The sequence below is a fragment of the Drechmeria coniospora genome, chromosome 03 (assembly GCF_001625195.1).
Source record: "Drechmeria coniospora strain ARSEF 6962 chromosome 03, whole genome shotgun sequence".
In the NCBI taxonomy this organism is placed as follows: domain Eukaryota; kingdom Fungi; phylum Ascomycota; class Sordariomycetes; order Hypocreales; family Ophiocordycipitaceae; genus Drechmeria; species Drechmeria coniospora.
Window position 1 is genome coordinate 7,365,641 of NC_054391.1, and position 25,413 is coordinate 7,391,053.

The 25,413-nt window shown below is 57.0% G+C and overlaps 4 protein-coding genes across 4 annotated transcripts; 3 read left to right on the forward strand and 1 right to left on the reverse strand.

The window, feature by feature from the left end:
* Positions 1-11,007: 11,007 nt before the first annotated feature.
* On the forward strand, positions 11,008-14,193 carry DCS_07778 (uncharacterized protein; the record flags this gene model as incomplete). The annotated part of the gene is made up of 1 exon (XM_040805062.1): positions 11,008-14,193. One exon carries the CDS (start codon positions 11,008-11,010, stop codon positions 14,191-14,193), a length of 3,186 nt encoding a protein of 1,061 aa, XP_040655166.1.
* A 4,741-nt stretch (positions 14,194-18,934) lies between these two features.
* On the forward strand, positions 18,935-19,240 carry DCS_07779 (uncharacterized protein; the record flags this gene model as incomplete). The annotated part of the gene is made up of 1 exon (XM_040805063.1): positions 18,935-19,240. One exon carries the CDS (start codon positions 18,935-18,937, stop codon positions 19,238-19,240), a length of 306 nt encoding a protein of 101 aa, XP_040655167.1.
* A 1,425-nt stretch (positions 19,241-20,665) lies between these two features.
* DCS_07780 (U-box domain-containing protein) lies at positions 20,666-23,604 on the forward strand (the record flags this gene model as incomplete). The annotated part of the gene is made up of 2 exons (XM_040805064.1): positions 20,666-21,146; positions 21,197-23,604. The coding sequence occupies 2 exons, from the start codon at positions 20,666-20,668 to the stop codon at positions 23,602-23,604; spliced, it is 2,889 nt and encodes a 962-aa protein (XP_040655168.1).
* A 138-nt stretch (positions 23,605-23,742) lies between these two features.
* On the reverse strand, positions 23,743-24,990 carry DCS_07781 (putative acetyl-CoA C-acyltransferase precursor; the record flags this gene model as incomplete). Its single annotated transcript, XM_040805065.1, has 1 exon — positions 23,743-24,990. One exon carries the CDS (start codon positions 24,988-24,990, stop codon positions 23,743-23,745), a length of 1,248 nt encoding a protein of 415 aa, XP_040655169.1.
* Between the last annotated feature and the right edge of the window lie 423 nt (positions 24,991-25,413).

The following is a 25,413-nucleotide window of genomic DNA, read 5'->3' on the forward strand; positions in this document are numbered from 1 at the left end:
TTTGTCCCGCCTGGTCCATGCTTCCTTCCGCTCCGGCTAGGCCTTGCCAGCCGGCCAACCAACCAACCAGCCGACCAATGACGATGGATAGAAGTATATGCGGCTGAACCTTGGCGAGAATCATCTCGTGTGCAGTGCTTCCATCAACGGAGCACAACTAGTCATAGACGTCTGCATCGTCGTCCATGCGGTGAACGAACAAACGGCCTGGGCCACACGATGGATTTTCGACAGCAGGGCCGCCTCGAACTCGAACCGTGTCTCCCCTTCGCCCCTTGCCGTTTCGTCGAATGCGGAATGGAAATGTAGGTTGGAGACTGAGACAACCAAAGGTTCGGACCAACAAACAAAGCTCAAGTCTTGGGGCCATCTGAGGCTCGGACCAGACCACTCATGCGGTTGGACGATTTGGCTAGCCGACCTTTGGCTCGTCCGTCACATACGAAATTGCGTCCATCGATACCCAACCCGACCAACGGGGCCCGGCCTAGCATGCCACGTCCATTGTCACCCAGTCACCTTCATCACATCATGAACTCGGAACGAGGAGGTGAAATTTGGTGCCATGCACTTTGTTCGCCCCTTGTCCGAAACGGTCCGGAGCCGGCGGCGAGTGCGGTCCAAGGCCAATGGCAGATCGCTCCTCGCCTGGCCTGGATCCTGATGCACCGTGGCAAAATTTGGCGTCGGAAATATTGGTCGCCTTCCGATGAAGGCGTATTGCTGGTCGACGGATGATGGTTGCTATTGTTTCAACAGCACGCACCCCGGAACGGCAATGCCAGTCGCAATGGGGGGGCCAAAGGTGGAGGAAGTGTTTCGTTACGGTGCGATTCCCCGCAGGGCGCAACGCATGTCACCCATGGGCACTTGTCGATGGCCATTTCTGTACCCACCTACCCTATACCTCTTCGTGGGTGGTGTAGCCTGTAGCCTGACAACCACCTTACATCACACCTGCGCAATTGGCTTGCTGGGTTCCATCGTGCCCAACCGAGTATTCCTGACGTTTGGTATCATCACTCGGTGTCTTTGTTACGGTACGGTGAGAATGTGGATGGTATTGGTCCATGTCATGACTTCGTCAGACGGTCTCCCGAACTACGTCTAACCCGTGTTGGCAAGCACGGAATAAACATCACCACCAGAATGCGGAAGAAGTGTCATCATACGTCAAATCAACCAAGCGATTGAAACTCACAAAGAGGGAAAGGAAAAAAAGGGACGGCGGCGATGGGTCCATGGCAACCGCACCACCACCCGACGTCTGGAGCAGCCCGGCCGGCGGATGTTTACCTGGCCGGATCCGTCATCGATTACATCCCGACCATGCAGGACTAACCCTGGACCGTCGACGGGAACGGGACACAGGTTCTGTCACCCAGGTGGTGTTGCGGTCCACCTTGAGGGGGCAAGGGGGGACTCTTCATGTCGAGTATGAAAGCGAACACCGGGGAAGGTTCGAGAGCGTCGAGGAACAGCACCACTGGCACTCGGTCCTTCCCGGATACCCTTGTTTATTGTGACAAGACTGAAAGCTCTTGCGATACCCCATGAGTAAAAAATGACAGCCGCCAGCAAGACATGAGTGGCGGTGCAGGGTAGGTAGCCTGCCCCTGGTCGGGCCTCCGACGGCATCGTTGCGGTGCCGGCCTGGTCCGTCGTCTGCCGGAACGGGACACCAAAGGCGAAATACGCAGCAGGTTGAGATTGATGACCGTCGCAGGACCTTTGTCCGTCCGTCCATTCACGGCGGACAATGACGGCAGTACATGGTCAAGCGCTCACGCCGGAGGCTTCGAGAGCTTCGTCTGAGACACAGATTTGAGGTGGGAGAGACCACGCTAGACTGCGGCTGCCCAAGGGTGCTTCTCCGCTCAAAACGTGACTCGCAGCCGGCCCTCGACGTTGATAAACTGTGGTTCGTCATCGTCATTCCGCACTTATGCCGTCATTTCATCGCCGAATCCCCCCTACTCATCGTGGCCTCGTGGTGGCTTGTGAGAAGGGAGACATGGTGGCGAAACTGGCGTGAGCTAGCCGATGGGGAACCACATCTGATGTCCCTTTACATCCTTGCAGGCCTGGACTCTGGGCTATCAAAGCTCCGGAGGCAGGAATGCAAGGCTGGTCACACGTTTGCCTCGAATATTAATACATACTCGCAGCTACAGGTACGGAGCATTCGACTTGGAACCGTTCGCCGGCCGGCATCGAACGCGGGACGGTCACACGCGTGGGCGGTGCGCTTGGGAACCTTGTGCCCCGGCAGGTTCGCAGTCTATTCGGCAGAACTCGGACGAGTGCTTGTGGATGGTGGGTAAAGTACGAATCGATGATGCTCGATTGCATGTGATGTTCTCGCATCGCCCGTCGCCCATGTCGGTTCGGAGTGGTTGAAGGTTGAAAGTGCATGGCATGTTCGAAGCGGCAACTTGTCCCCTGAGCGTTGCGTGCCACGTGCTCGAGCGGGGGGGGCCATGGGACCAGGTAATAGCACGTGAACATGCACGCGCTTCTACCTCCATGGGCGTGTGCTGTCCAGAGTATGTTAACAACAATACAGAGCAGTAGTACGGAGTACAGTGGGGGGCAAAACGTATTTGCCCACCTTCAGGTATTATCATTTTCTAGCCTAGCCTAGCCAAATTTATCGCAATCATAACAATCAATATTTCGTATACCACCCCTCTACTCCAATAATAGCCTCAACGCAATAGGACATCGTATTAATCAGCTTCTAAAGAATTGATCTATCAATAGCCTGCCATGCATCCTTTACTGCTTCCCGTAGCCTATCTAACGTAGCCTCGTTATACAGAGCGTCTCGAAGATCTGGGTGCTAACGATAAACTCCGCCTTTATTAACGCCTATAGAATCTCTATTGGATAAGGTCCAGCGAGAGAGGCGGCCAGATTATAAGATTGATCCCTTTGTATTCTAATAGGGTTTGTACGATCCCGGCTGTATGGACAGCGCATTATCTTGCATAAAGATATCCATAGGCCGTAAAAATGAGAATAGAAAGGAGTTATAGAGCTCGAGGATGACGAATCTATCGACTCGGTCGTCGAGAGGAATAAGATCCGTTTGTTCGTTATATCGGAAGGCAGCCTAAAACATTTGCTTTACGCTCTTTGTATAATGTTCGAAGATGTCGTAAGTGGTAAGCTGATCTACCGGCCGCACGAAGGTCCACGTTGGCCTCGCGCTGGCGCTCCGTTCAACGATAGACTCGTCGCTCCAAACGATATCCTTCCAATCTTGATTTCGATATCTATTTGCCCATTCGAGCCGGAGAGAGGCATGCCGATCTGTTAGATGCGGGCGGCGCCGTTGGAGCTATTTTCGCCTCCCTATTTCGCGCAAGATCATACGGAGGGCCCGCGCCTTAACTTCATGGTCTACGGCTTCAAGAAGATCGTTCGTTTTGATGTATGGATCTTGATGCGTAACGATATCGTAAATCCGATCGCGATCCTCTTTAGAAAGAGACTTCGGGCGCCCGGAACGCGGCTGGGATACGCATTCTTTTCACTCTGCTTCGATTTGGCAAGTGCAACGGATCGTTGAGAGCTTGATTTCTGGATGGGCCGCTTGGATCTGCCTATATGAGAACGAAGGGACCGTAGCTTGCAAATCCGTAATCGCATTTGCGGCGATAATTCCTTGCCTCAAGGCATCGTTACGGCTGCTTTGAGGTATCGTTATTGATACGTTCGATGCGATGTAGCTATCTGATTGTTGTGATGCTGACGAAATAGGTTAGGCTAGATTGGACTAGGAATGTGATACCTAAGGGTGGGCAAATACCTTTTGCTACAGACTGTAAGTATAGGTCTTCTCCTTTGCGTGGAAGGAATCGGCTGTGCCCCTTATCTGTGCAGGTGGGGGAAAACATGACGACAGTCCTCAGTAATTACTTGTACTGCTGACACGCAACGTATCGACTAACCAGATTGATGATTCTAGACACTCAATTTCAAGGAAGTGTTCTTTCCACTGAACTTGCATCTGCATGTTCATGAACGAATTGGGGGGGGGACGACGCAGCAAGGAGTACCTATGGTCATGCACAGAGACCTAAGCACGCACGGTACAGTGCCTGCATGTGTCCCGTACTTTGCGCAGGCATAACCATGTGCGTGCAGTGTATGTGCATGTGCAAATAATGACAGAAAGGAAAGGAACGTCTAGGGTCTCGGGCATACTCATGTATATGAAGCACCGCACGCACAGTAAGCGTAATTGCAGGATGTAATATATAACTATACTATATTCCGCGCTTGGTACACGGGCAATGCACTTGGCACGCACGCGTACGAGGTATGACGTGCCTGCGAGACTCGTAATTAATATGTGCACTGAGCCACCTACCACCCTTGGCACCCTTGAGGCATATGCAGTTGCGGTGCTTCAGGGTAGGTGCGGAATAAGTGAATATATTATACGAGCCACTCGTGTATTCCAAGTGTCGTGCTGCGTATGGGGAGGCGACAGCCAGTTGAGGTATTGGTCATGTGGCTGGTTGATGACGTCGTCGCCCTGCCCGTCTTTCGTCGGCGAGTAAGCGAAATGTGTGCGATTCGGATTTTGGCCCACGGCAACAAGCCATCGCGCCGAACCATGAGTCTGGCCCTGGCATGCTCGACTGAGGGTAATGACATTGAAGTGAAGGTGGGCTGGAGACGACGGGTTTCATGTCAACGACGTCGGCTTGTACCGTGCTAGTAGTATGCCGTGCGTATGCTAGCACGGGTACGTGCAAGTACATGCGTGTGCGCGTTCTGGCCACATGCACTTGAATGGTTTGAGTGCGTTTGTGCTCGGATAGACAGTCATCACACAACACGACGACCTTGTAGCGCCGGTGTCGAAACGTTTCATCTCAAGAGGAGAATTTCCCTCGGCAGCCATCGAGCGGCCGGTAAATTTGCCACGCTCATGCACAATCACGGCCGAGTCGAGACCATCCTTCCGTCTCCCTTCACCGGCAGCAGCCGCCGTCGTCGCCTTGCTCGTTGTCCCCTAATACTCGTTGCTTCCAAAAAGTGGCCATTCTAGCGACACCCCCTGCCTCCCTTGAGGCTGAGTGCAGTTGGTGGTGGTGCAAGCACACAGCAGGTGTAGGCAGGTACAGGTACTCGCAAGCATGAGGTGGGCGTGCGTGCTTGCGGCACCAATGCTCACGGCGCAAGTACCAGTACGTGAGGCATGGGCTGGTCGCCACGTCTGGCTCAGGGGACCGTATGGTTCAAATGGGCTAAGCGTCAGGGACAGGCATTTGCATCCTAGCAGGTACTAGGTATACTACATCTCCTTATTGGCACGCGTAAACACTGGAACTAGTCCCGCACGACGGGACAGCGGAGGGGCTCCCTTCGAACCCGCTATATTCCAAGTATAAGTCCGCGGAGTACTCCGTGTACATGTACAGAGTACAAGTGCACAAGTTAGTAATTACAGCTAGGCGTAAACTTCCTGCATCTACATGTAGGTGTAAGCAAGCATGTGTAAGCAAGTAGGTGTACTTGTAAGTACTTATATCACGGAGCGGAATATCGTAGCGTCAAATCACATATACTTGTACAACCATGTACCGATTCATGCAAGTACAACATATTACCTTCTTGGGTGCAGGTATGGATTGTTGTTTGGAGGATTACGGAGTACGGAGTAAGTACGGAGCACATGACGCTCCAAACGCCTCGGGCACGTGCTGACGCAAGAGTACATGTACAGTACAGTACAGTAAGTAGAGTACAGTCTTGTACTTGCTGTAGGTGGTGGACGGTACATGGACATGTGCTTGCTCGTGCCATCATGTCCTTTGAAGGCGATTTGGGCCCCGTACCTGACATAAATGTACTCCGTACGTACATGTGCTTACGCGTAGCACAAGTACTAATTGTCCTCGCTCTTGGGGTTGCGATTCTTTTTCATGATACTCGTGAATTCCAAGTACGTGCAACTTCATGTCGCTAGCATGTAATGGCCCCTGTGCCGCGTAGCATTGCGGGAGAACGTATTGCGGCAGGTCGCATTGCCGCCAGAGCATGCTATCTGTGAGCAGGTATTACCTGTACTTGTCCAGCTACGAGGACATCCGCGTCCAAATCCGAACGGACCCATGGATGGATTGCAGAGTGACAGGGAGGAGAGCAGCCCCCCCTCCCCCCCTTCCCCCCGCCCCCTACGGAGTACATGAATACGAGTACTCTTACGGAGTGCTCCATACGGAGCCGTGTGCTGTGTACTCCGTACCATGGATGCGTACTTGCAAGCAATCACGGGGTACGGTGCTTACAGTAATAATAATAATGCTTGCACAAGTACGAGAAGAGTCCTCGCCGCCATCTTACATGCTTCCTTCGCAAGTACCGCGCAGCATGCCGTAACATGTACTCCGTACTCGCCGTTCAAATGTTTCCTTACTATCCTACCGTAAGTCTTCGTGGTGTCCTACCGCTCGTGCCAGCAGGCCGCGCAAGTGCACCGGAGAGTCCATGCGACTGGCAAGGAGGTCAAGGATGATGGGCATCGGATTCATCTGCTGGCGGCGGCGGTTGAATGACGACTACCTGGTGCTGGTATCACTTGCCATCACTGTACATAGGATCATTGACCCGTACGTACTGTTCATGTACGTGTGTCCGTACGTGCACTCGGCTACGAAGCGGTTGGGTGCGCGCGCCGGAGCGAAGGCTTTGTGCGTTTTCCTTTTTCGACTTCGTGAAACGCCTCCTCTGGACACGGGCCAAATACCCTGACATGCAAGTGCAGTGCTCCGTACTTGTTGTATTCATACATGCTACGCCTGATAAATGGCACGTGCGTGCTCGTACATGTACTTGCATGTGCTCTGCTCGCGCTCGCTCCTCATACTTACTGTAAATACTGTACCTTCGTGTACACATTCATTTTCATTCCTCAATTCCGTCGTGCACGTGCTGTCCAGCGGCGCGGGTAGACAGAGTTTTCTGCAAGTTCCGCCCAGTAGTTGTAAACATGGTAACAAAACATGCCAGCATCCAGTCGTCGTCATTCAACCGCCGCCGCCAGCAGATGAACCCGATGCCCATCATCCTTGACCTCCTTGCCAGTCGCATGGACTCTCCGGTGCACTTGCGCGGCCTGCCGGCACGAGCGGTAGGACATGACGAAGACGAACAGTAAGTGTCAGCCTTGGTCGGTGGTGCGGTGGTGCACTTGCGTAGCTGCTGTTTCTGCCGCCGTCGGATGGACGCCAAACATTCCCATCAAGCTGCCGACGGAGCGCTGTGTTAAAAGGCAGTCCACCGTCGTCCATGGCACCACAGGGTAATCTTTCCCACAGATGTGCACGTACCTACAGAAACAAGCACCGACTCAACCACTAATACGTGAATGCACTGCAAACGTGCGCATGTGTATAAATATAGATCCGACCGCAAGCACGACGAAGCCTCGCATCGCCATCATGGTTGGGTGCATAGCTGGCGAGAGGCATGTGCTGCGAAATTGACCACGTCGTCTGTCACATTTCGACGCGCAGATCAGTTGAGCTGCTGCAAGGCGGGCCGCCAGATCGGCGAGTCGATCGCGCCGTCGTTGGCTTGGCCTAGGCTGAGCGCAAAACGCCCTGGCAGGCTCGGTCCCGCCCCCGACGGTACCTTTGGGCGGATTGGACCATTGCGCCCGACAATGACGAGGCAGTCGGCGGCCTTTCAATTCGACAAACGGCCTCTCTACCTGATGAAGCTTGAGAAGACTGTACGATGCAACTACGGAGCACTCCAATGTGGAAAATACGATTCAGTACGGAGTACAGATATGTACTAGGTACGCATCCAATGCATCGGTGCCTGCTGGGTAATTATCCGTAGTCTACCACCACGACCAACCAAGATGGTTCAAAGCGACCCTGCCCCGCTGGCTCTACCGAGTACTACTCCGTACAGCACATGCACTTACATTGTTAGTACTTGCGCAGCTGTGCAGCCGTGTACTTTGGTGCCGTGGCTTCGGCAGGCTGGCTGGCCGTGCACGCAACAAGCAACGTTGTCCGCTACGCTTGCGTCTATGGGGTAATAGTAGGTGACACTTATTGGGAGCTCGCCGTCATCATTTCGTTTTCCTCCTCCCCCCCGTCGTCAAATGAAGGGGAAGCCCCGGCGAGATGGGATAATGCTTTGCCCTTGGTCGATCGGCACTTGGCCGCCCGCCTCCCAGAGCCCCAGCACGAGCGAGGTGGCTGCCAGCCGTTGCGGGGATGGCCAAGTAATAATATGTGCGCAGCAGGGAACCGGGCTCGGTATGCTGTGGCCGTCACCCGCCATCACCCCATCGCTTTCGCAGTATTATTTGCCCGCCCGTTATTGCGGCGAGGAAATGCTCTGTCCAACGACAACGCTGCCTGCCCGCCTCCATGCATGGCAAGCCGAGGCATAGTTTTCGCATGCCAGAGTCGCTCGCACCAGTCGCACCATGCGCGCGCTCTGGCCTCAACTAAAACAGGACAGTCGGAGCACGAGCACGAGCTCGAGAGGTCGTCGGTATCGTGCTTTGTGACGTATCATGAAAGTCCATTCCCCGACCTCTATCCTTGGAGTCGTGGGGGCGCTCACCAAACGGAGGGTTGGCGAGCGGTCCGACGTACGTCAACGGCCCTCTCTCATCTAGCCATGTTCGAACGAATGTTTGTCCAAGTACGTACGGTACGGGCAAGCGAAAAAATTACCGTCATGCGCGAATGAGTCGCCTTTGTGTTCGTTTTTGGTAGACGTATGCCAACCGTCGCCCATCGCTGCCGACCATTACCAGTGTACGAGGAAATACGGAGTACATCGCCCCGAGTGCTCGCTCGTGTTGCGTGTCCTGCGCTTCCTACCTGCCTGTTCAGCTGCTGCCTGAATACAGGTAATCAAAGCATGAGCTGATGTCCCATCCAGCCAATGTAGGGCAACACTCCAAGGTCTCAAGTGGCAACTTGTTGTTGTAACTTGTCACACGCCCCTGCCCACGAATACCGTGGGAAGGGTTGCCTATGGCCCTTGTGGTCTCACCAGCACAACATTTCCACGCATCGTCGTCGTGGGTGCATGTACAGGTACGGAAAACTCCCTCCGATTGGCATGCGGGCGAACGCAGAAGCGTGTATAGGTACGGAGATCAGCGTTGCCCACTAGCGCCAAGGACCTGCGGTGCCGTTGGGTGTACGAACACCCCCACTAACCTAGTTGGGATTATATTGTTGCAATCACCCCCCCCACTAGGTCACCCGGCACTTCTTTATCTCCTACCTGCTAAGGACGCTAGCACTTTCCTCGGGTACTCTGAATACTCCGCAAGGTACGGAGTACGGAGTACTTACAGTACTGCACACATACTGTACAGAGTGCATGTAAAGTACACCTACAGTACAGTACAACTACATGCACATACTTACTTACCTACATGTAAGTACCTACTTACTTTACAACTACATGTACAAGTACCTCCATGTGCCCCATCTCGTGCTTCATCCATCTGTACATGTACCTCCCCACCAGCAAGACTTGCTTACGACTACTTGTACAAGTACGTACGAGCACATGAGATTGCCTTCGTGCACAGCCGTACAAGCTGCGTATCGTAGGCAGGTATACAGTCAGGGCCATGCCTGTTGCGAGACTTCGCACTCCCGAGCCCGTACGGCTAGGTACCCTTTTCTACAGCTCCGTCGCCCCCGCTGCTTCCACTGCATGGTATGTCATCCAACGAAGAGGAATCAGGCCGTACCGTTTGCTCGAGGTCGCTCGCCCCACACCTCCGCACCTTAGTACGTACTGTAGGTATTAATTACCTTGTACTTATATTAGTGCAGTATTTTAGGACCAGGTACGGAGCACCTAGCGTACCAGTACGGGTATCGAGATATGTCCAACACATGTCCATGTACTGACATGTACAGCCGGTACAGTGTTATAGTTGTTACGCACCTACCTGTACGTAGGTGTACATGTCCGCCGATGCGCTCGCCGCCTCCAGACCTCTAGGTAATTACCTAGTACTTAAAGTAAGTAAGGTACGTACTAGTAGCTCTCAACGCCCAATCTCTTACACCCCGGTCGCGCTGTGACTTCGTGTTTCCTCTCAAACACCCATGCATTTCTCCTCTCGAGTCAAGACTCTGCCTTCCAATTCATCACATCAAAAGCGAACGTCGTCCCCTACCCTCCAAGACTCGCCCTCTTACCTGAATCACCTTTGGCCGCCCGGAAGCCGATCCGATTCCAGACGAGCACGCGAGTCTGCCGCCACGAGCATGCTTGCCTGCTGACGCCGAGATCGACAATACCCTTCACAACACGCCTGACGCTCCATCTCGTCATTCTCTTCGTATCCTCTCGTGCACATAGTTCTCCGCCCACGTTGCTCTCGGCACCTGCGGTCTAGATAATCACGGCCGAATCGCCCTCGGCCATCTGCCGTGAACGAACCCAACCGATCCTGCAATCTCGCCGCCGCGTCTCGACGAATCGCCCTGCCGCTCGGATTTCTCCGCATTCTCTCCTTTCGTCTCTACGCCGCTTCCTTCCTTGAGCGAATCTTGCTTCCTCTTGGACACGCACTCGGGTGATTGATTTGGACGCTTCAAAGCCGTTCAACCCGGCCATCCACCTTCTTTCTGGTATGTATTTAGCTCATTCTGCGGCCCCGAAACTGTTCAGTTGCATCTTCTTGCCTTGGCTGCAAAAGCCCAAAGTCTTGACAAAGACTCCACCGCATCCCTCCGTAGGCCCTACCTCGTCTCGCAAGCCAAACCAGCCTACGGATTGCGTCAAGGTGGACTTGCCTTTGTGCCGCTCAGCAACTGACATGTCCCAGCGCGCCTGCCGCTCTTTCTCAACGTCCACGTCCGGACCTCACCCTCGACTGCCGATGTCTTCGTGAAACCGGGCTGGACGCACCACCTCTTTTCTCTCAATCAAACGACGGTCAATCTCACATCGGGGAACCGTCAGCGTCCCTTAATCTTCGTAACCATGAACCGTTTTCGGACGAAAAAGAAGAACAAGGACGACGTCGCCGAGTCGGAGTCGTCCAATCCCTTTCGACTTTTCGGCAAAAAGAAGCAACCAGATGAAGAGCCTAAGCAGGATCTCGATCTCACCGCCGTCTTGCCGTCCAGCGACAACTTTCGCACCAGTCTCCTCATGACGGGCCTATCCGCACGATTTTCTATGCTCCGAGAGCAGGACGATCCGAATTCCATGCTTGGCAAAGCCAGTGACGACAGCGTCCTCTTTGCAAAACGGCAGTCCAGACTTGGGGAGTTCGGCTTGGGAGTTGGCCTGCATGACATTGCCGAGGCTGCCTCCCCCAAGGCGGCGCAGTTCGATTCCTACATCTCGGATGATGCAACCTCGATCTCGGGAAGCGTCATGAATCGCTCCAAGCCTCTCGAGGGAAACAACCTCTTCGGCGGAAGGCAGAAGATCTACAAGATCTCAGCCGGCAGCTCCAAAAGCGGAAGAGCTCTGTACGGTGACGACATTTCACAATCTGCCTTCCAGAAATGGAAGCAAACAGAAAGGTCCCGGCACTCGGCGCCGACGGATGAAAGCACCGATGCCGAATCCGAACCGCACTATGATGACTTCAACCGTCGCCGGGAGACCAGCTCGACGACCTCATCCATTCCCTCGGCAGCCCGCAGCTCGACGGCAGCAACCTCGATCGCATCCTCACAACCGGCCTCGTCCGTGTCTGTCAAGGATTTCTCCACGGCAGGCGCCGTCGTGGGCTCGATGGGTCAGGTGCCTCAACCCGATCGCAGCGTTAATCGCACACGAAGGCTGTACGAGCAAGGTCTCAACCTGGACCTCCAGAACCAGCAATCCTTTGCCTTGTCGCGCATCGACACCTTGTCGAGGTCGCGCCTAGTGGGCACTCCCGGAACCCAGGACCTGACCTCTCCCATATCTTCCCCCACCATCTCTTCCGCCACGAACGCAACCTTTGACGACCGCGTCCTGGAGCGCAGGCCAATCCTGAGCAAGGCCAGTGCCCCCAACCTTAGATCGTACAGCCCGCCCGCGACCGGCTTCGCTCACCCCAGCCCGGCGGAGAGCAACAGCGGCTTCGCCCGACACGAGCAGAGGCCTGTCTTTGCAGCCAGCCCGCCATTGAGCCCACCCGTGAGCGAGCCGGAAGTCCATCCGGTACTGCCTAACCAGCCGGCTGAACGGGGGAAGGCGACGCCCGCAGAACTGACTGTCCGACCGGCTCCGCAGCACTATGAGCCGAAGCATGCCCAACAGCGGCACCAGCTTCAGGAGCGAACCGCGCCGACCATGAGGAAATCGACCGACTCGCAGTCCCTCAGGTCCTGCTTGTCACCTCGCATGAAAGATGGAGAAAAACGAGAGCCGCAGACGGAGCTGCGGCCCGAGCCCATCGTTCCAAAAGACGACTCGATCCCATTTTTGCTTGACGAGAGCGACGATGACTCGGCCGAAAACAAGTTGAGCGTACCCTCCATTGCCGTCCAGCCCAGCCACCCGCGGCCCAACGATAAGGAGCATCCCGCATTCCGACAATCGGCATTGCCCACCCCGCTGCGTCTTTCGTCGACGAAAATGACGACGGAGAATTCACCACCCGGAAGTGCTGCGTCGGCTGCAGCAATGGTGAAAATCGACCCGCCAGCCGATTCGCCAACCCTCGGTCCGCCGACCGGATTGAGCGGCATGGTCCGATCACACCTGCGGCGTGATAGTCAAGCCTCCTCCATGCAAGGTGTCGCCAATGAGGAGACAAAGACGACACCGGCTGAACCTCACGGTCTCACGCCGGAACCAAGATCACCGATGGACAAGCCCGACGATTTAAAGGATGACGCTCAACCCGCCGAGGCAGTACCGGATGAGCAGGACGAGTTCGCCCGCCATCTTGCCGATGGTGCGCGGCGGGTTCGTGAGAGGTTGACATCGTACGTTGAATCAGACGTCGACCGCTCGGCCCCGGTAACGCCCACGTCCGAGGTGAGCAAGGAATCTCAGCTTTCGCGCCTCAACAGCGTGAGCATGTTGCGTTCAAAGTCCAGCCGAAGCTCCCTCTTCGACCGTGAGAGCCGTAAATCGGCAAAGATGGACGAACGGGTCCCGGTCAAGAACGCGTCGTCAACTTCTCTGCGGAAGCTTTCTCAGCTTTCTTCCCCAGGCGTCAATGTTGAAGCGGCCGCGGAACGACAACTGGGTGAGGATGAACACGCCGAGCAGGAGTCCGCGGCAGGGGAGAAGGAAGAGGGTGTTCATGCTGCCCTTAGAATGTTTCGTCAAGCTCGTTGGGAGTTGAAGCGGGTCAAGGATCCGGAAATGATCCGATATCAGCAGCCAAAACAGTCGCCGGCCACGGCTTCGGAGCGACCGCCTGCGCAGCGCGTCCTCCCCAACGAAGTGCCTGGACCGGTTCCCACCACGCCCCACAACCGCAGACAGGACGAGTCGAGGGGTGGCAGCCGCCCTCGCGCAGATTCTCGTGCCGAGTCGGAGCGTGACCGGAGCGGCTCGGAGACGAGCTCCGGCGGCCCGAAGAACAGCCGTGGCGCTCGTCTTCGTGACGGCGCGGCTGCCAACGAGAGGGCATACGCCCACAATGGCGCCGTCAGAGCTGCCCGGCCTGCTGTAGGTCTGAGCACAAGGCCTGCCGGGTCGCCGGGAACCGACGCCAGACTCTTCCCGATGATCCGTTCCCCGCATTCGAATACGGGGGCGCCCACCAGCCCCAGCCGAAGGGCCGTCACTGTCGACGTGTTATCGAGCAGGCGCATGGGGATGAGGCGAGACAATTCGGATTCAGGCCACGGATCGGCCAACGGCCACCATGACGGCCAAGCACGCTCTCGATACGGACGCCCGCTGAATGCAGCTGTTTCCACGCCGAACTTGCGTGTTGCCGCGGCCGCTCCACCTCTACCCCCGATCAACCCACGGCGAAAGAACGGATCTGAGCGGTCATCATACGGCGTCTCCGATGAGTTGTCTGGAGGCGCAAGCGTCTCGGACGAAGAGACTCGCCCAAAAATGTACCCGTACGGCGGACGCAGGTTGATGGCTGGTGCCAACGGCCGGTCCAAGCAAGGCCACCTGCACAGCGGAGGGACCCGTCGGTCTCCTGTCTCACGTGCAAACGTTCCCGATGCTAGTCTCATCGGCGGGATGATCTAACCATCCCGTTTCATTTCTTGTATCATTTTAACCCCACAATACGAACGAGTCTTTGGAAGACGACGAGAACGAACAATATACCACACTGCCATATCTTCAATCACTGGAATGAGGGCCGTTGAAGGCCACGACGCATTGCGTCGGTACACTTTCCCCTTTTGCTTCTCCATGTCCTGTCCCCCCCCCCCCCCCCCCCCCCCTTTTTTTTTTATATAAAAAAAAACATTTCTTGGAACAAGCTCCCGCCGCGCCATGGTTTAGGAAGGATTGCTTAACCTGGCCGACGGTTGTGCATGACGATACAATCGGCCACGGTCGCCAGGGGGATCAGGGCTGGTCTTTGATTTTGGCCTCAGCGTCAACATTTGCTATTGGAACGGCGACGTAAAGTACGGAACGAAGAAGGCAGATTTGCAGTTGCCGCCGAGGCGGACGTGCTTGGGAGAATTGCGGGAAGCTAGGAGGTGGGCATGTACATATATATATCTTCAAGCCACTGGCAGCCGTTGTACCGTCGTGCAGACGAGCAATCGACGTCTTGACGCACTTGATTTGTGCGAGGCGTTTAATAATAACTAGTCGACTCATTACCGCTGAACGAAAGCGTGCTACATTTCCTCGGGCTACGAAGCAGCACCGCGCTCGAGGTTCGGCACGAGTCTTGGGGACTTCTGCAATGAGTTTCAATGGAGGTCAGTGCCATGAAATTGGTAGTAATATATGCATGAAAACAGATTCATCTGCATAACCGTCCACTCGTCTTTCCCACGGTGATTTCTGCTCCGGCCAGCAGAGAGAATAAAGGCCCACCGAGGATCATTCGAGTTAGTCGGCGAGAAGTGGTCAAGCAGTCTTGGTGACCTTGCACGAGATAATCCAATGTCTCTGAATTATGACCCTCGACGACGGCACCGGCCGATTCATTTCGTCGCAATGCATTCATTCATTCATTGGCGATGCGCCAGCCAAAGGCGCGAACTCGGTGAAATGATAAGGGGTAGGGGGGGGCGAGGAGTAGAGAATGCTGAGACAAGGGGGCGCGTCGTGGAGAGGAATCGCAGCAGGGCTGTCGGCTCGGAGGAAGCAAGAGCGCGCCGTGGGCAGATGTGGCTTGGCAGGCTACCCGTAGACGATGGCATTATCCGGGCAACATATCCAATAGGGTTACGACGTCAAGCTCTGCACGACGACGATCAGTACATGGTATTGCAGGCCCGGATTGTCAAGGAGAAACGAACCATGGGACGGAGCAAAGCTGTCTGTCGAGTCGAGTCGACGGCTCGTGGGGTGTCGGAACTCAACACATGGGGCAGTGATGGCATTGTTTGTGGCCGCAGCAGGTGCAGGTCGTGCTGATGACAATCATGCCACCGCACTTGCAGCAGTACTCGAAAGCAGGCATTCTGTGGTTGGTTGACGGGTGCAGCTGGATGTTGCTAGGCGCGTGTGGGTGGGTGCGAGTGAGAGTGACTGCGTATCAATGCGCGTGTCTGCGTGTTGGTGTATGCTTGTGTCAATGGGGAGTTTGGGAGACGAATTGACTTGACAAAGGCGGCAGAGGATCGAGGAGGAACGGAGGGAGAAAGTGAGAAGGCGAGGAGGGTGACGCGAAAGACTTATAGTTTTCCTGCTGGCGGGCACGGGACAGGTGGATGCTGATCCGATGGTCTGATGGACCGGACCCTCGTCAGCGGACGACCGACCGGCCTCGAGGTCGAGAATTCGAGAAGCCGGCCAAGGCAGAGACTAGAGATGCTGGGTAGAATGCAGCGTGCAGGTGTGGGTGGGTATGGTGTACGTGTACGTGTAAGCGTATGCGTATGCGTACTAGCATGTGCGCAGAAGGGGATACTCGTAGGTATAGGTGTAGACATGGACGACGTGCACTCGCAGGTAGTTGTGCAGGCGTACGGCTGCGTGGGCGTCATGGCATGGGCTTCCGACATGGGTTTGCCGACATGGGCTCGCTCGGGAGGGGGGGACGGTGCTCGTCGTAGGCGTACGCACTGGTGCCGTCGTCGTTCAACCTTGGCTCGGATGTCAGAAAATTTGGTCGTCGGCCTCGAGCGAGCAGGAGTAGTGACAGAGAGGCGGGGCGTGGGAGGGAGGGGGGGTCGGAGAAAAGAGCAAGACAGCGCCGAGACTGGGTGCGAGCAAAAGGAAGCAAAACGGCCGGCTCGGACGGGCTCGACAGGACGAGGTGAGGCCATGTCTCGCGGATTGTCGCGGTTGATCAAGCCCTGGCGGCGGCAGATGTCTTCGGTTGGTCGGTCGGGCAGTCGGTCGGTCCTACGTCGAGGGACGAGGTTGAAATGAAGGAGGCGCGATAACGATAAGGAAAGGTGGTGACGGATTTTGGCATGTCATCCATTCATGGCAGCTGCCGAACAGGGACGAGGAGATGGCGGGCACCGGGGACGCTGATTGGGCCGGGGCCACCCTTGCTGTCTCGCTATCTTAGTGTGGCCGCCGCACGGGTGGAGGGCAGCCAATCTCGCGAACGCCGATCCATTCAGACGAGGGGGGGGGGGGGGGGGGCGTCCCTGCATACGACATGTATTGCATGCATTACTACCTTTTACCTTCGATGTGTGCTGCGCTTGCTCTTGGGTAGGGGCACAATATTCGTACGAAGCATACTCCGTAGATGTGCGGAATTCATGCAAGTGAGCAGCATTGCGTGCCACGGCAAGGAGCTCTCCCCACGAGTGGTCGTCGCCGAGGTACTAGCAAGTACATGCAAGTCCCCGCGCGGTACGAAGTACAAGCAAGTACTTGCACAAGTACTACTCCGTACCTGGCACCGGGTGTTAATGATACCTTAGTAGGTACTGTGCAGTACGCTTACTGGGGCAAGAAGGCCTACAGTACATGTGCGGCACGCGCATCCGCTACCAGGACATGCTGGACGACGCTCGTCACTCGTCTCCATGCCGCAAACGGAGTATTGGTATATTCTTACAGCGTACACGTCACGCACAGACTCAAAACATGTACATGAGCGTGCATGCAAGCACAAAGTTGTTTCATGCCGCGCTGGACAGTTCCATCGTCACAGCCGCGACGGCAATGCTCCCGCTGCCGCCATGCCAAGTGCCAAGGCGATGGACCAGATTCACGCAAGTACCTGCGTTACGCTGTTGGTGCATATACGTGACTTTGCTTGTAAGTACTAACTCGTGAGTACCAGAACCAAGGCACCCCGAGCTGTTCTCAGCATCGTGAAAGTGCAGCACACTTGGACGTGCAGAAGTAGGTTCCGTAATAGTAAGTGCATGCGCTCAAGTGCTAGAGACACAGGTGCTGTAACTAAGGCTCTGTACTGTAAAGTAGTAGTAAGTAGGTGCATGTACATGTACCTGTACGCGCTAGCTCCCTGGAGAACCGTTCATGATGCGATGTGGATGGCGGACCACGGGCGCTACTGGCTAGGCACCGTCCGGCTACAGGGGGCTCCCTGCGCATCAGAGGCATGTGCGGATCACGGAGTGCACCTAACGTACTCCGCACATTACAAACTTATTATTAAGTACATGTACATGCAGGTGCGCAAGTACTTCCCATGAGTACTTACTAACTTACATGCATACTTACTTACAGCACATACAGTACTCCGTATGTGCTGCCACCTATTGATGTAGGTGCACTCCGTACTTTCTTGTACTTGCACCACCTACTACTTACAACGTACTTGCTTACACCGACTAATAGGTATGCTCGCCCGCATACAAATGTGGATGGACTGGTAATAGTACAAGGGCACATGTACGATAAGCTGCTTCTCGTGGGCGCAGGCGCTCGTTGCGTGCTCGCACATGCAAGTAGTTGTGCACGCATGTGCAGCACGTGCCGTTGGTATACGGTGACCAACACCTGGTGCTCCGTCCCATGCACACCACCACAGCGTCGCCTTCTCATGTACTGGTACCTTTGCCATGGTGGCAAAGGTCGAACCTGGTCCGTGGCATTCTCACGCAACCCGAACATGCTACCGTGTGCTCATCCATGGCGACGATGCAGCACCCTGGTGCTTCATGGCTAATACTGGTGGTCATGGCAGGCAGTCCTTCCGCTGCCGTAGGTGTACATGTATGTGCGATGCTCCGTAAGTTGACCATCACGGAGTGCTCGTAGACCTGGGACAAATTCCATTCCAAGACGGCCGGCCCATTTCCTTCCACCTCTCCTAAATGAACAGACAAGGTGGCCAAGCGTCGGCGCACGGCACCGTGGGTGGGCTTTATTCCCGTCGGCACCCGGCCACCTCCTGCTCGTTCGACGGTCGAATGCCACGTCCTTGGTCATTGGACGTGGCGCCCACATGTTCCAGCTTTGTCAGGCACGACGGGCCATGGAAGGGAATTATTCATCCATGGTAGCGTCAGAGAGATTCGCAAAATCCAGCATGGGTTCTGGTGTCGGCTGCGTGGTGGAATTCTGTGGCTGATGCGTGCAAGGAGTACGGAGCGCAGGCAGGTCCCGCACACGCACGCCCGCATGTTCTCGTACGATGGATATCTGACAGCAGCCGGGGCGGTGATGGTGCCAGATGGAGGGAATCGAAAGGCTCCCGCTTCGCTTGTCACGCTCCAGTCGCGCGCTCGTCGGGCACCCGTCGTGCGCTCGTCACGCCATTTGACGCGCACGCGCACGCGCCGGATGCCATCCGCGACAATGCCGCCGACGGCGATCCGTCTTCATCCCCCTCGGTTGCCGCCGGGTCGTGCATCTAGCGGGTGCCATGTTGGCGGCGTCAATCTCATTTCGTCTCGTGCCACCGGATCCTCTCCTCGACCTTGAGAAGCGTCCAAGAATGGACGGGGGAGTCGGGGTCGGGAAGCGAGGCGGCGAGGCCTACCGCACGCGCCCCCGTCCGAGTCGTGCGTTGAGCGAGGAGAGGTGGGTGGAACGGGGAGAGGTGATGACTTCCGAGTGGCAGTCGTGCCGGCCACTGACCATTGTCGACGTACGCTTCGAGTTGTTTGCTTGCTGGTCGCTGAGCGTCGTCGGGGTGGCTGGCTCGTTTGCTGCTTCGGCTGGTGACTGAACATGGCTGGGGTAGCTTGCTTGATGGCTCCGCTGGCTCCCGAACATGGGCAGAGTGGCTTGAATGCTGGCGGGCCGCTGGGCATCATCGGGGTAGCTGCTGGTTGCTCGCTGCTACCAAGCATCGTCCGGGTGGCTTGTTTTGCTGGCCGGCCATTGAACGTTGTCGACGTAGCTTGTTTGCCGGCTCGCGACGCGCTCGCTGTACGAGTATGGAGAAGGATGCCGACGAGAACCAATCTGCCGTCGTTCACTTGCGGCACATGGCATGGCAGCCACGACGATTGGACATTGGTCGTCGTAATTACCAAGTGGGTGCCGGCTCGTTATTTGTGTCGGCCACCCCTCGGTCAAGAAGCAGCACACACGTACCAATAGGTAGCCAGCCAGTCTGCTCCGTACATACTAAGTAGGTAGTAATAGTAGGTAAGTACCGAGTAGGTCAGTACTAGGAACGGAATATCAAGCACCAACTGCTGAGTACAGCGTATTAATACCAAGGCACCTGGAGCGGTCACACCGCTACCTTGGTATCTGCACCGTTCGAACGGTGCTGTGTTATTCTCGTTCCTCGCTTCGGAGCCTGCTGGTGGATGCGCGTGCGTAGGTACTGTGTAAGTACTTGCCGTGCCTGCTACAGTACGAACGGATAGCACGAATGGTCACGGTGTTCATGTAGCCAGTACCTGCTGGTACCAGGAACATGCATGCACACGAGCATGTTCAGAGTACGAGCGTGTACGGAACATGTACGGACTGTGTACGGAGTACCGAGTGTAGATGGTGCATATAATTACAAGTACCTTTCGCGAGACTGCACAGCAGCAAAGGCTGGTGACAAAAATATGGGAAGCATCCGGCCCAAGGCCGTGTTCTTCGGTTGTGCGGGCATGCCTCGTTCGCTTGGTTTCACAGTTCTAGGCTATTACCATCTACCATCAGTGGGCTACCGACGACAGGTTTGGTGAATGGACCACGGATTCGTACCATCTACTCGCTGGAGCAAGTGCTCGCAGTCGACTCGTCCAACGGCCAGAGGGAGCCCGTCTGCCCAACACCCTCACACCTCACGGGTGGCTGTGGCGGTGCAGAACGCCACGGAGAAGCCAATTCAGGAGGCAGCCTGGAGGCAGCCTCGGCGTCAGCCTACTAGGAGGCTCTAAATTGTAGCTGTAGGTAGGGACGTGCTACGCCCAACCTACCGTGCATGGCCACGAACCAGCTGCCTAGCAGCCAACTAGTACCTGCGGCTCCGCGAGCTAGCGAGCCAGGCTAGAGGATGCAACGGGCACGACTTCTCGTGACGAGCTCTTAGCTTCGTGCTTCTTGTGACTCAGGCCCTCAACCGACGACGGGCTCCCCTTCCGTTTATTGCCGAGACAGCAGCCACAATGGCGGCTGGTAGCCTGCCATCTTGAGCGTGGCGATGGCCGATGCAAACTTACCCGTACTTGTCCTGTGCCGTCCTGGTACGCAAGCGAACCTCTTGGCCAACAACACCGCTCGACCAGTACGAGGCCGTCAACGAGACGTAAACGCCTCGGGCAAAGCCTCACGCGAGCCCCTCGCCGAGTCCAGCCCCTTCCCCCGTCCATGGCGAGGCCTGGGCTACGGTCCGGTCACCATCTGCCACGCCTCCGAGGCCGAGACGAAAACGCCAGCGGCCGTCGCCGATGACGTCCAAGGTCTGTGGCCGGCTGACGATGCGGCCTCGCCTTCGTCGTCCCATGCCGTGTCGGATCCCATATATCTCGTCGCCGTCCCCCGCATCCGAACCTCACTGGAACCCACCGCTTCTGCAGTCCTTCCGCAGCACACCCTCCCACCCTTCCAGCCCTCGAGCCCTCCGGCACGAGACCGATCGGAGATAGCAAGTGTCGACGATTCCATCCAGACCTCTCGCCATGGTATGTTGTCGTGTTGCTCTCCCTTTGCCAACGTGCGGACTGCAAACGAGCATGCGAGCTTACGGACGCGAACCCCCAGAGACTGCCCATTCGCAATGACGCACCACCCACCTACTGTGAGGCGCCGCCCGAGTCGTCCGTCGACGAGGACGCCAACCTTCCGGCTCTCCACCTTCACGCCGTGCCATCCAGGCGGGCCCTGATTGTCAAGGTCCAACCGCCTCGTTCGCCCTCGTCCGCCGTCGACCACGTCCCCTGCGACATCGTCCTCGTCATCGACGTCTCCGGCAGCATGGCAGCCGCGGCCCCCATCCCGGGCGAGAACGGCGCCGAGGACACCGGCCTGTCCGTCCTGGACCTCACCAAGCATGCCGCCCTCACCATTGTCGAGACGCTGAACGAAGGAGATCGTCTCGGCATCGTCGCCTTTGGCAGCAAATCCAAGGTCATGCAGACCCTGGAGACCATGACCGACTCGTCCAAGGAAAAGGCCCGCGAGAACATCAAGGCCTTGCAGCCGCAGGATGCCACCAATCTGTGGCACGGCATTCGCGACGGAATCAACCTCTTTAAAGAGGGAGCATCTGCCTCGAGGGTGCCAGCCATCATGGTTTTGACCGACGGCATGCCGAACCACATGTATGTCCCTTCGCTCCGCCGCCGCCGTCCCCGCACCCGCAATCTCCCGCCATGCATTCGTCAGAGTTCTAACCCGTCGCCCTCCAGGTGCCCTCCCGCCGGTTACATCCCCAAGTTGCGAACCATGCGCCCTCTCCCGGCGTCGATCCATACCTTCGGCTTCGGCTACCACTTACGATCTGGCTTGCTCAAATCCCTGGCCGAATTTGGCCACGGAAACTACGCATTCATCCCCGACGCCGGCATGATTGGCACCGTCTTCGTCCATGCCGTCGCCAACCTGCAGACCACCTTTGCGACCAACGCGAACCTTCTTCTGACCTACCCGCACGACTTGGAACTGGACGAGACGATGGGGGACTCGGTGGTGCGAGAGGAGCCCGAAAGCGCAGGCGTCAAGGATGAGAATCGCAAGGTGCTGCGTATCCCGTTAGGCAACCTTCAATACGGCCAGTCGCGCGACGTTTTTCTGCGCCTCCGGAACGTGTCCGAAAAGGACTCCGTGAACTACGACATGGTGTCGGCTACGCTCGAGTTTGAGAAAATCACGCTCCAGCCTTCCATGGACGACGCGAAATCCTCCCACTTTCCCCTGAATTTCTGGAACAACGCCGGCAAGGATCGGGGACGAGGTCGCACTGTGTCGTCGATTCGCCCGAAACCCTCCCAAGCGGCAGCCGTGTCGGAGGAGGAGATCTGCTACCACGAATCGCGCGCTCGCATCTGCAGCTACCTCTCCTCCTGGTTCCCGCTTGGCTCTGATGGGGAACACCGTGTCATTACGAGTGGCAGAGAGGAGAAGAGAAAGGAGCTGACGCGGCTGATTGAAGAGATACCGGCACGAAACCATGGCGACGTCTTGAACAAGTCGCTCATGGAGGATCTCGTTGGCGCCGAACCCAAGGGCCAGATCTCTCTTGCCATCAACAAGGACGAATACTTCAACAAATGGGGTGTCCACTTCCTTCCCTCCTACCACAACGCCCACGCACGCCAGATTTGCAACTCGTTCAAGGATTCCGGTCCGCTCCAGTACGGTGTCGACAGTCCTCTCTTCAACTCCTGTCGCGACCGACTTGACGATGCCTTTGATCATCTTCCCGCACCCGAGCCGAGCTTGACCATGCCTGCCATGCGCGGTTATTCCGCTACCGGTGGCTCTGGCCAATGCCCTGGATCCGGCTTCGTGGCCCCCAAGAAGATATCGATGAGCCGCTACCACGACGCCTCAGGCGTGTGTTTTGCCGCCTCCACCAACGTCGAGCTGGCATCGGGAAGGACGGTGCAGATTCGGCAGCTAAAGCAAGGCATGAAGGTTCGAACCCTTGCCGGCCCGAGAAAGGTGGCCTTTGTCCTGAAGACGGCGGTCCGTGGGGAGATGCTCTGCCGAGCGGGTTCCGTCGCCGTCACACCGTGGCACCCGATCTCGGTCGACGGAACTTCATGGACATTCCCAGCGTACGTGGCGACGGGAAAGTTGCGCTACACCGGATCTGTGTACTCCATCATGCTCCAGCGCGATGGAAATGCCAAGGCGCACTCGATGCGCCTCGGTGGTTGCTGGGGCGTCACGCTGGGGCATGGCCTCACCAGCGGCGCCGACACGCGAGCGCATGCCTTCTTTGGCGACTACAACCTGGTCGGAAAGAGCCTGGTTGGTCTCAGTCCCGACCGGCACGGAGTTGTCGCCGGCAGGGGCGTGAGGCGGGATGCCGGAACGGGACTTGTCGTCGGCTTCAAGGGAATGAAGTTGAACGCAGCTGCGGAGGGCGGTGCTTCGGCGGTGGCGCCATCTCGAAGCGAGCCTTACGCTGCCTGAACTGAACGACAACCCTTGCGATGATTGTTCAAGTAGATACTGAATATATGTTGCACTTGAATGACATGATGACTTTCCTGTTTTGGCCCCCTTTTCTCCTTTCCTCCGACCCGGCATTGTAACGGAGCCACATTCCGATTACTCGCGAGCAAACAGGCCGGCCATGCCCATGCCCGTTCCAACACACATGCTCACAACGCCAAGATCACCTCCATCCCGCTGCATGCCGTGGAGAAGCGTGCTCGTCATCCTCGCGCCCGTGGCGCCCAGTGGATGTCCCAGCGCGATGGCTCCGCCGTCGGGGTTCACGGTTCCCCGCTCCCAGGCCTGCTCGAGGCCCAGCTCGCGCAAGCAGTGTATGGCCTGGCTGGCAAATGCCTCGTTGATCTCCCACCGCTGGATGTCTCGGACGGTCAGACTGTGGCGAGCGAGAAGGCGAGGGATCGCAAGGGCGGGGCCGATGCCCATCTCATCCGGAGCGCAGCCCGCTGTGAGTGCGGAGACGAAGCGGCCGAGGATACGACGCTCCAGGCCGAGCTGCGTGGCCGTGCTCCGGCGCATCAGAAGCGCGGCGGCGGCACCGTCAGACACCTGGCTCGAGTTTCCAGCCGTGGATGCGCCGTCGGCTGTGAAGGCCGGCTTGAGCTTGGCGAGGGCGTCGACCGAGATGCCGTCGCGGATGCCGTCGTCGCGCGTGACGGTGATAGTTTGCGCCGCACCGACGGCGGCACCCTCCTTATCAACTTCTTGGAAGCGCGTCGTGACGGAGACGATCTCGTCGTCGAAGCGGCCGGCGGCACGGGCAGCCGAGGCGCGGATATGGGACTCGGCCGCGAAGGCATCCTGATCAGCGCGGGAGATGCCGTATCTTGCAGCAACGTTTTCCGACGTCAATCCCATGGGCATGATGCAGTCCCGAGCGTCCTTGATGGGCGAGTCCCGGAGCGCAGGCCACACGTCGACGGGGATGGCCTTGGTACCGTAATTGCGCGTCATGCTCTCCATGCCACCGCCGATGCCGACGCTGATGATTCCGGTGCTGACTTGGGCCGCCACGGCGGCGATGGACTGCAGCGACGATGCGCATGCTCGGTTAACGGTGTAGAGGCACGTCTCACGCGGGAAGCCGACGTGGGTGAGGGCCATGCGGGCCGCCTTGGAGCCTCCGAGCTCGGACAGGACGACGCCGACGGCAACATCATCGACGTGGACCTCGGGGTGACGCTCGCGCAAGGCGCCCAACACCGAGCCGAGCATCTCCTCGGGATATGCATCACGCAGTCGCCCCTTGTAGGCGCGGCAGACGGGCGTTCGCAGCGCCGACAGGATGACGACGTCGGAGGGCGACTTGGCGAGCACGCTGGCAAGGCCGCGGGGAGGTGACATTCTGCTCCACGCACTCGCGCTACGCACCCACTCTACGCACTTACTCCAGTCGCCAGATGATCGATTGCTGGGGTAGGGCGAGGCGAGGGCAAGGTGGTTGAGCAATGGAGAGGGTGATTCAAAACGTGAGAGTGCAATTTGAATGCCGAAACTATGTTCGGAATTGGATACACGGAGAGGGAATGTAAGTACAGCAGGATGGCGCTCGGGGCGGCGCTTGGGGCGGGTGTACGACACCCGCGACATCCGCCGACCCGCCGACCCGCCGTTGCCGCCTTGTTCTGAACCGCGTTTTGCCTGGAAAAATAACGGTAGGGATATGGTAAGTTGATAGAGTGCTGAACGCCCCATGGGCTGCGTGGGCTGTGGATGTATACGTAGTACTCCGTAAGTACGCAGATAATAAATAATGCATGAGTCGTT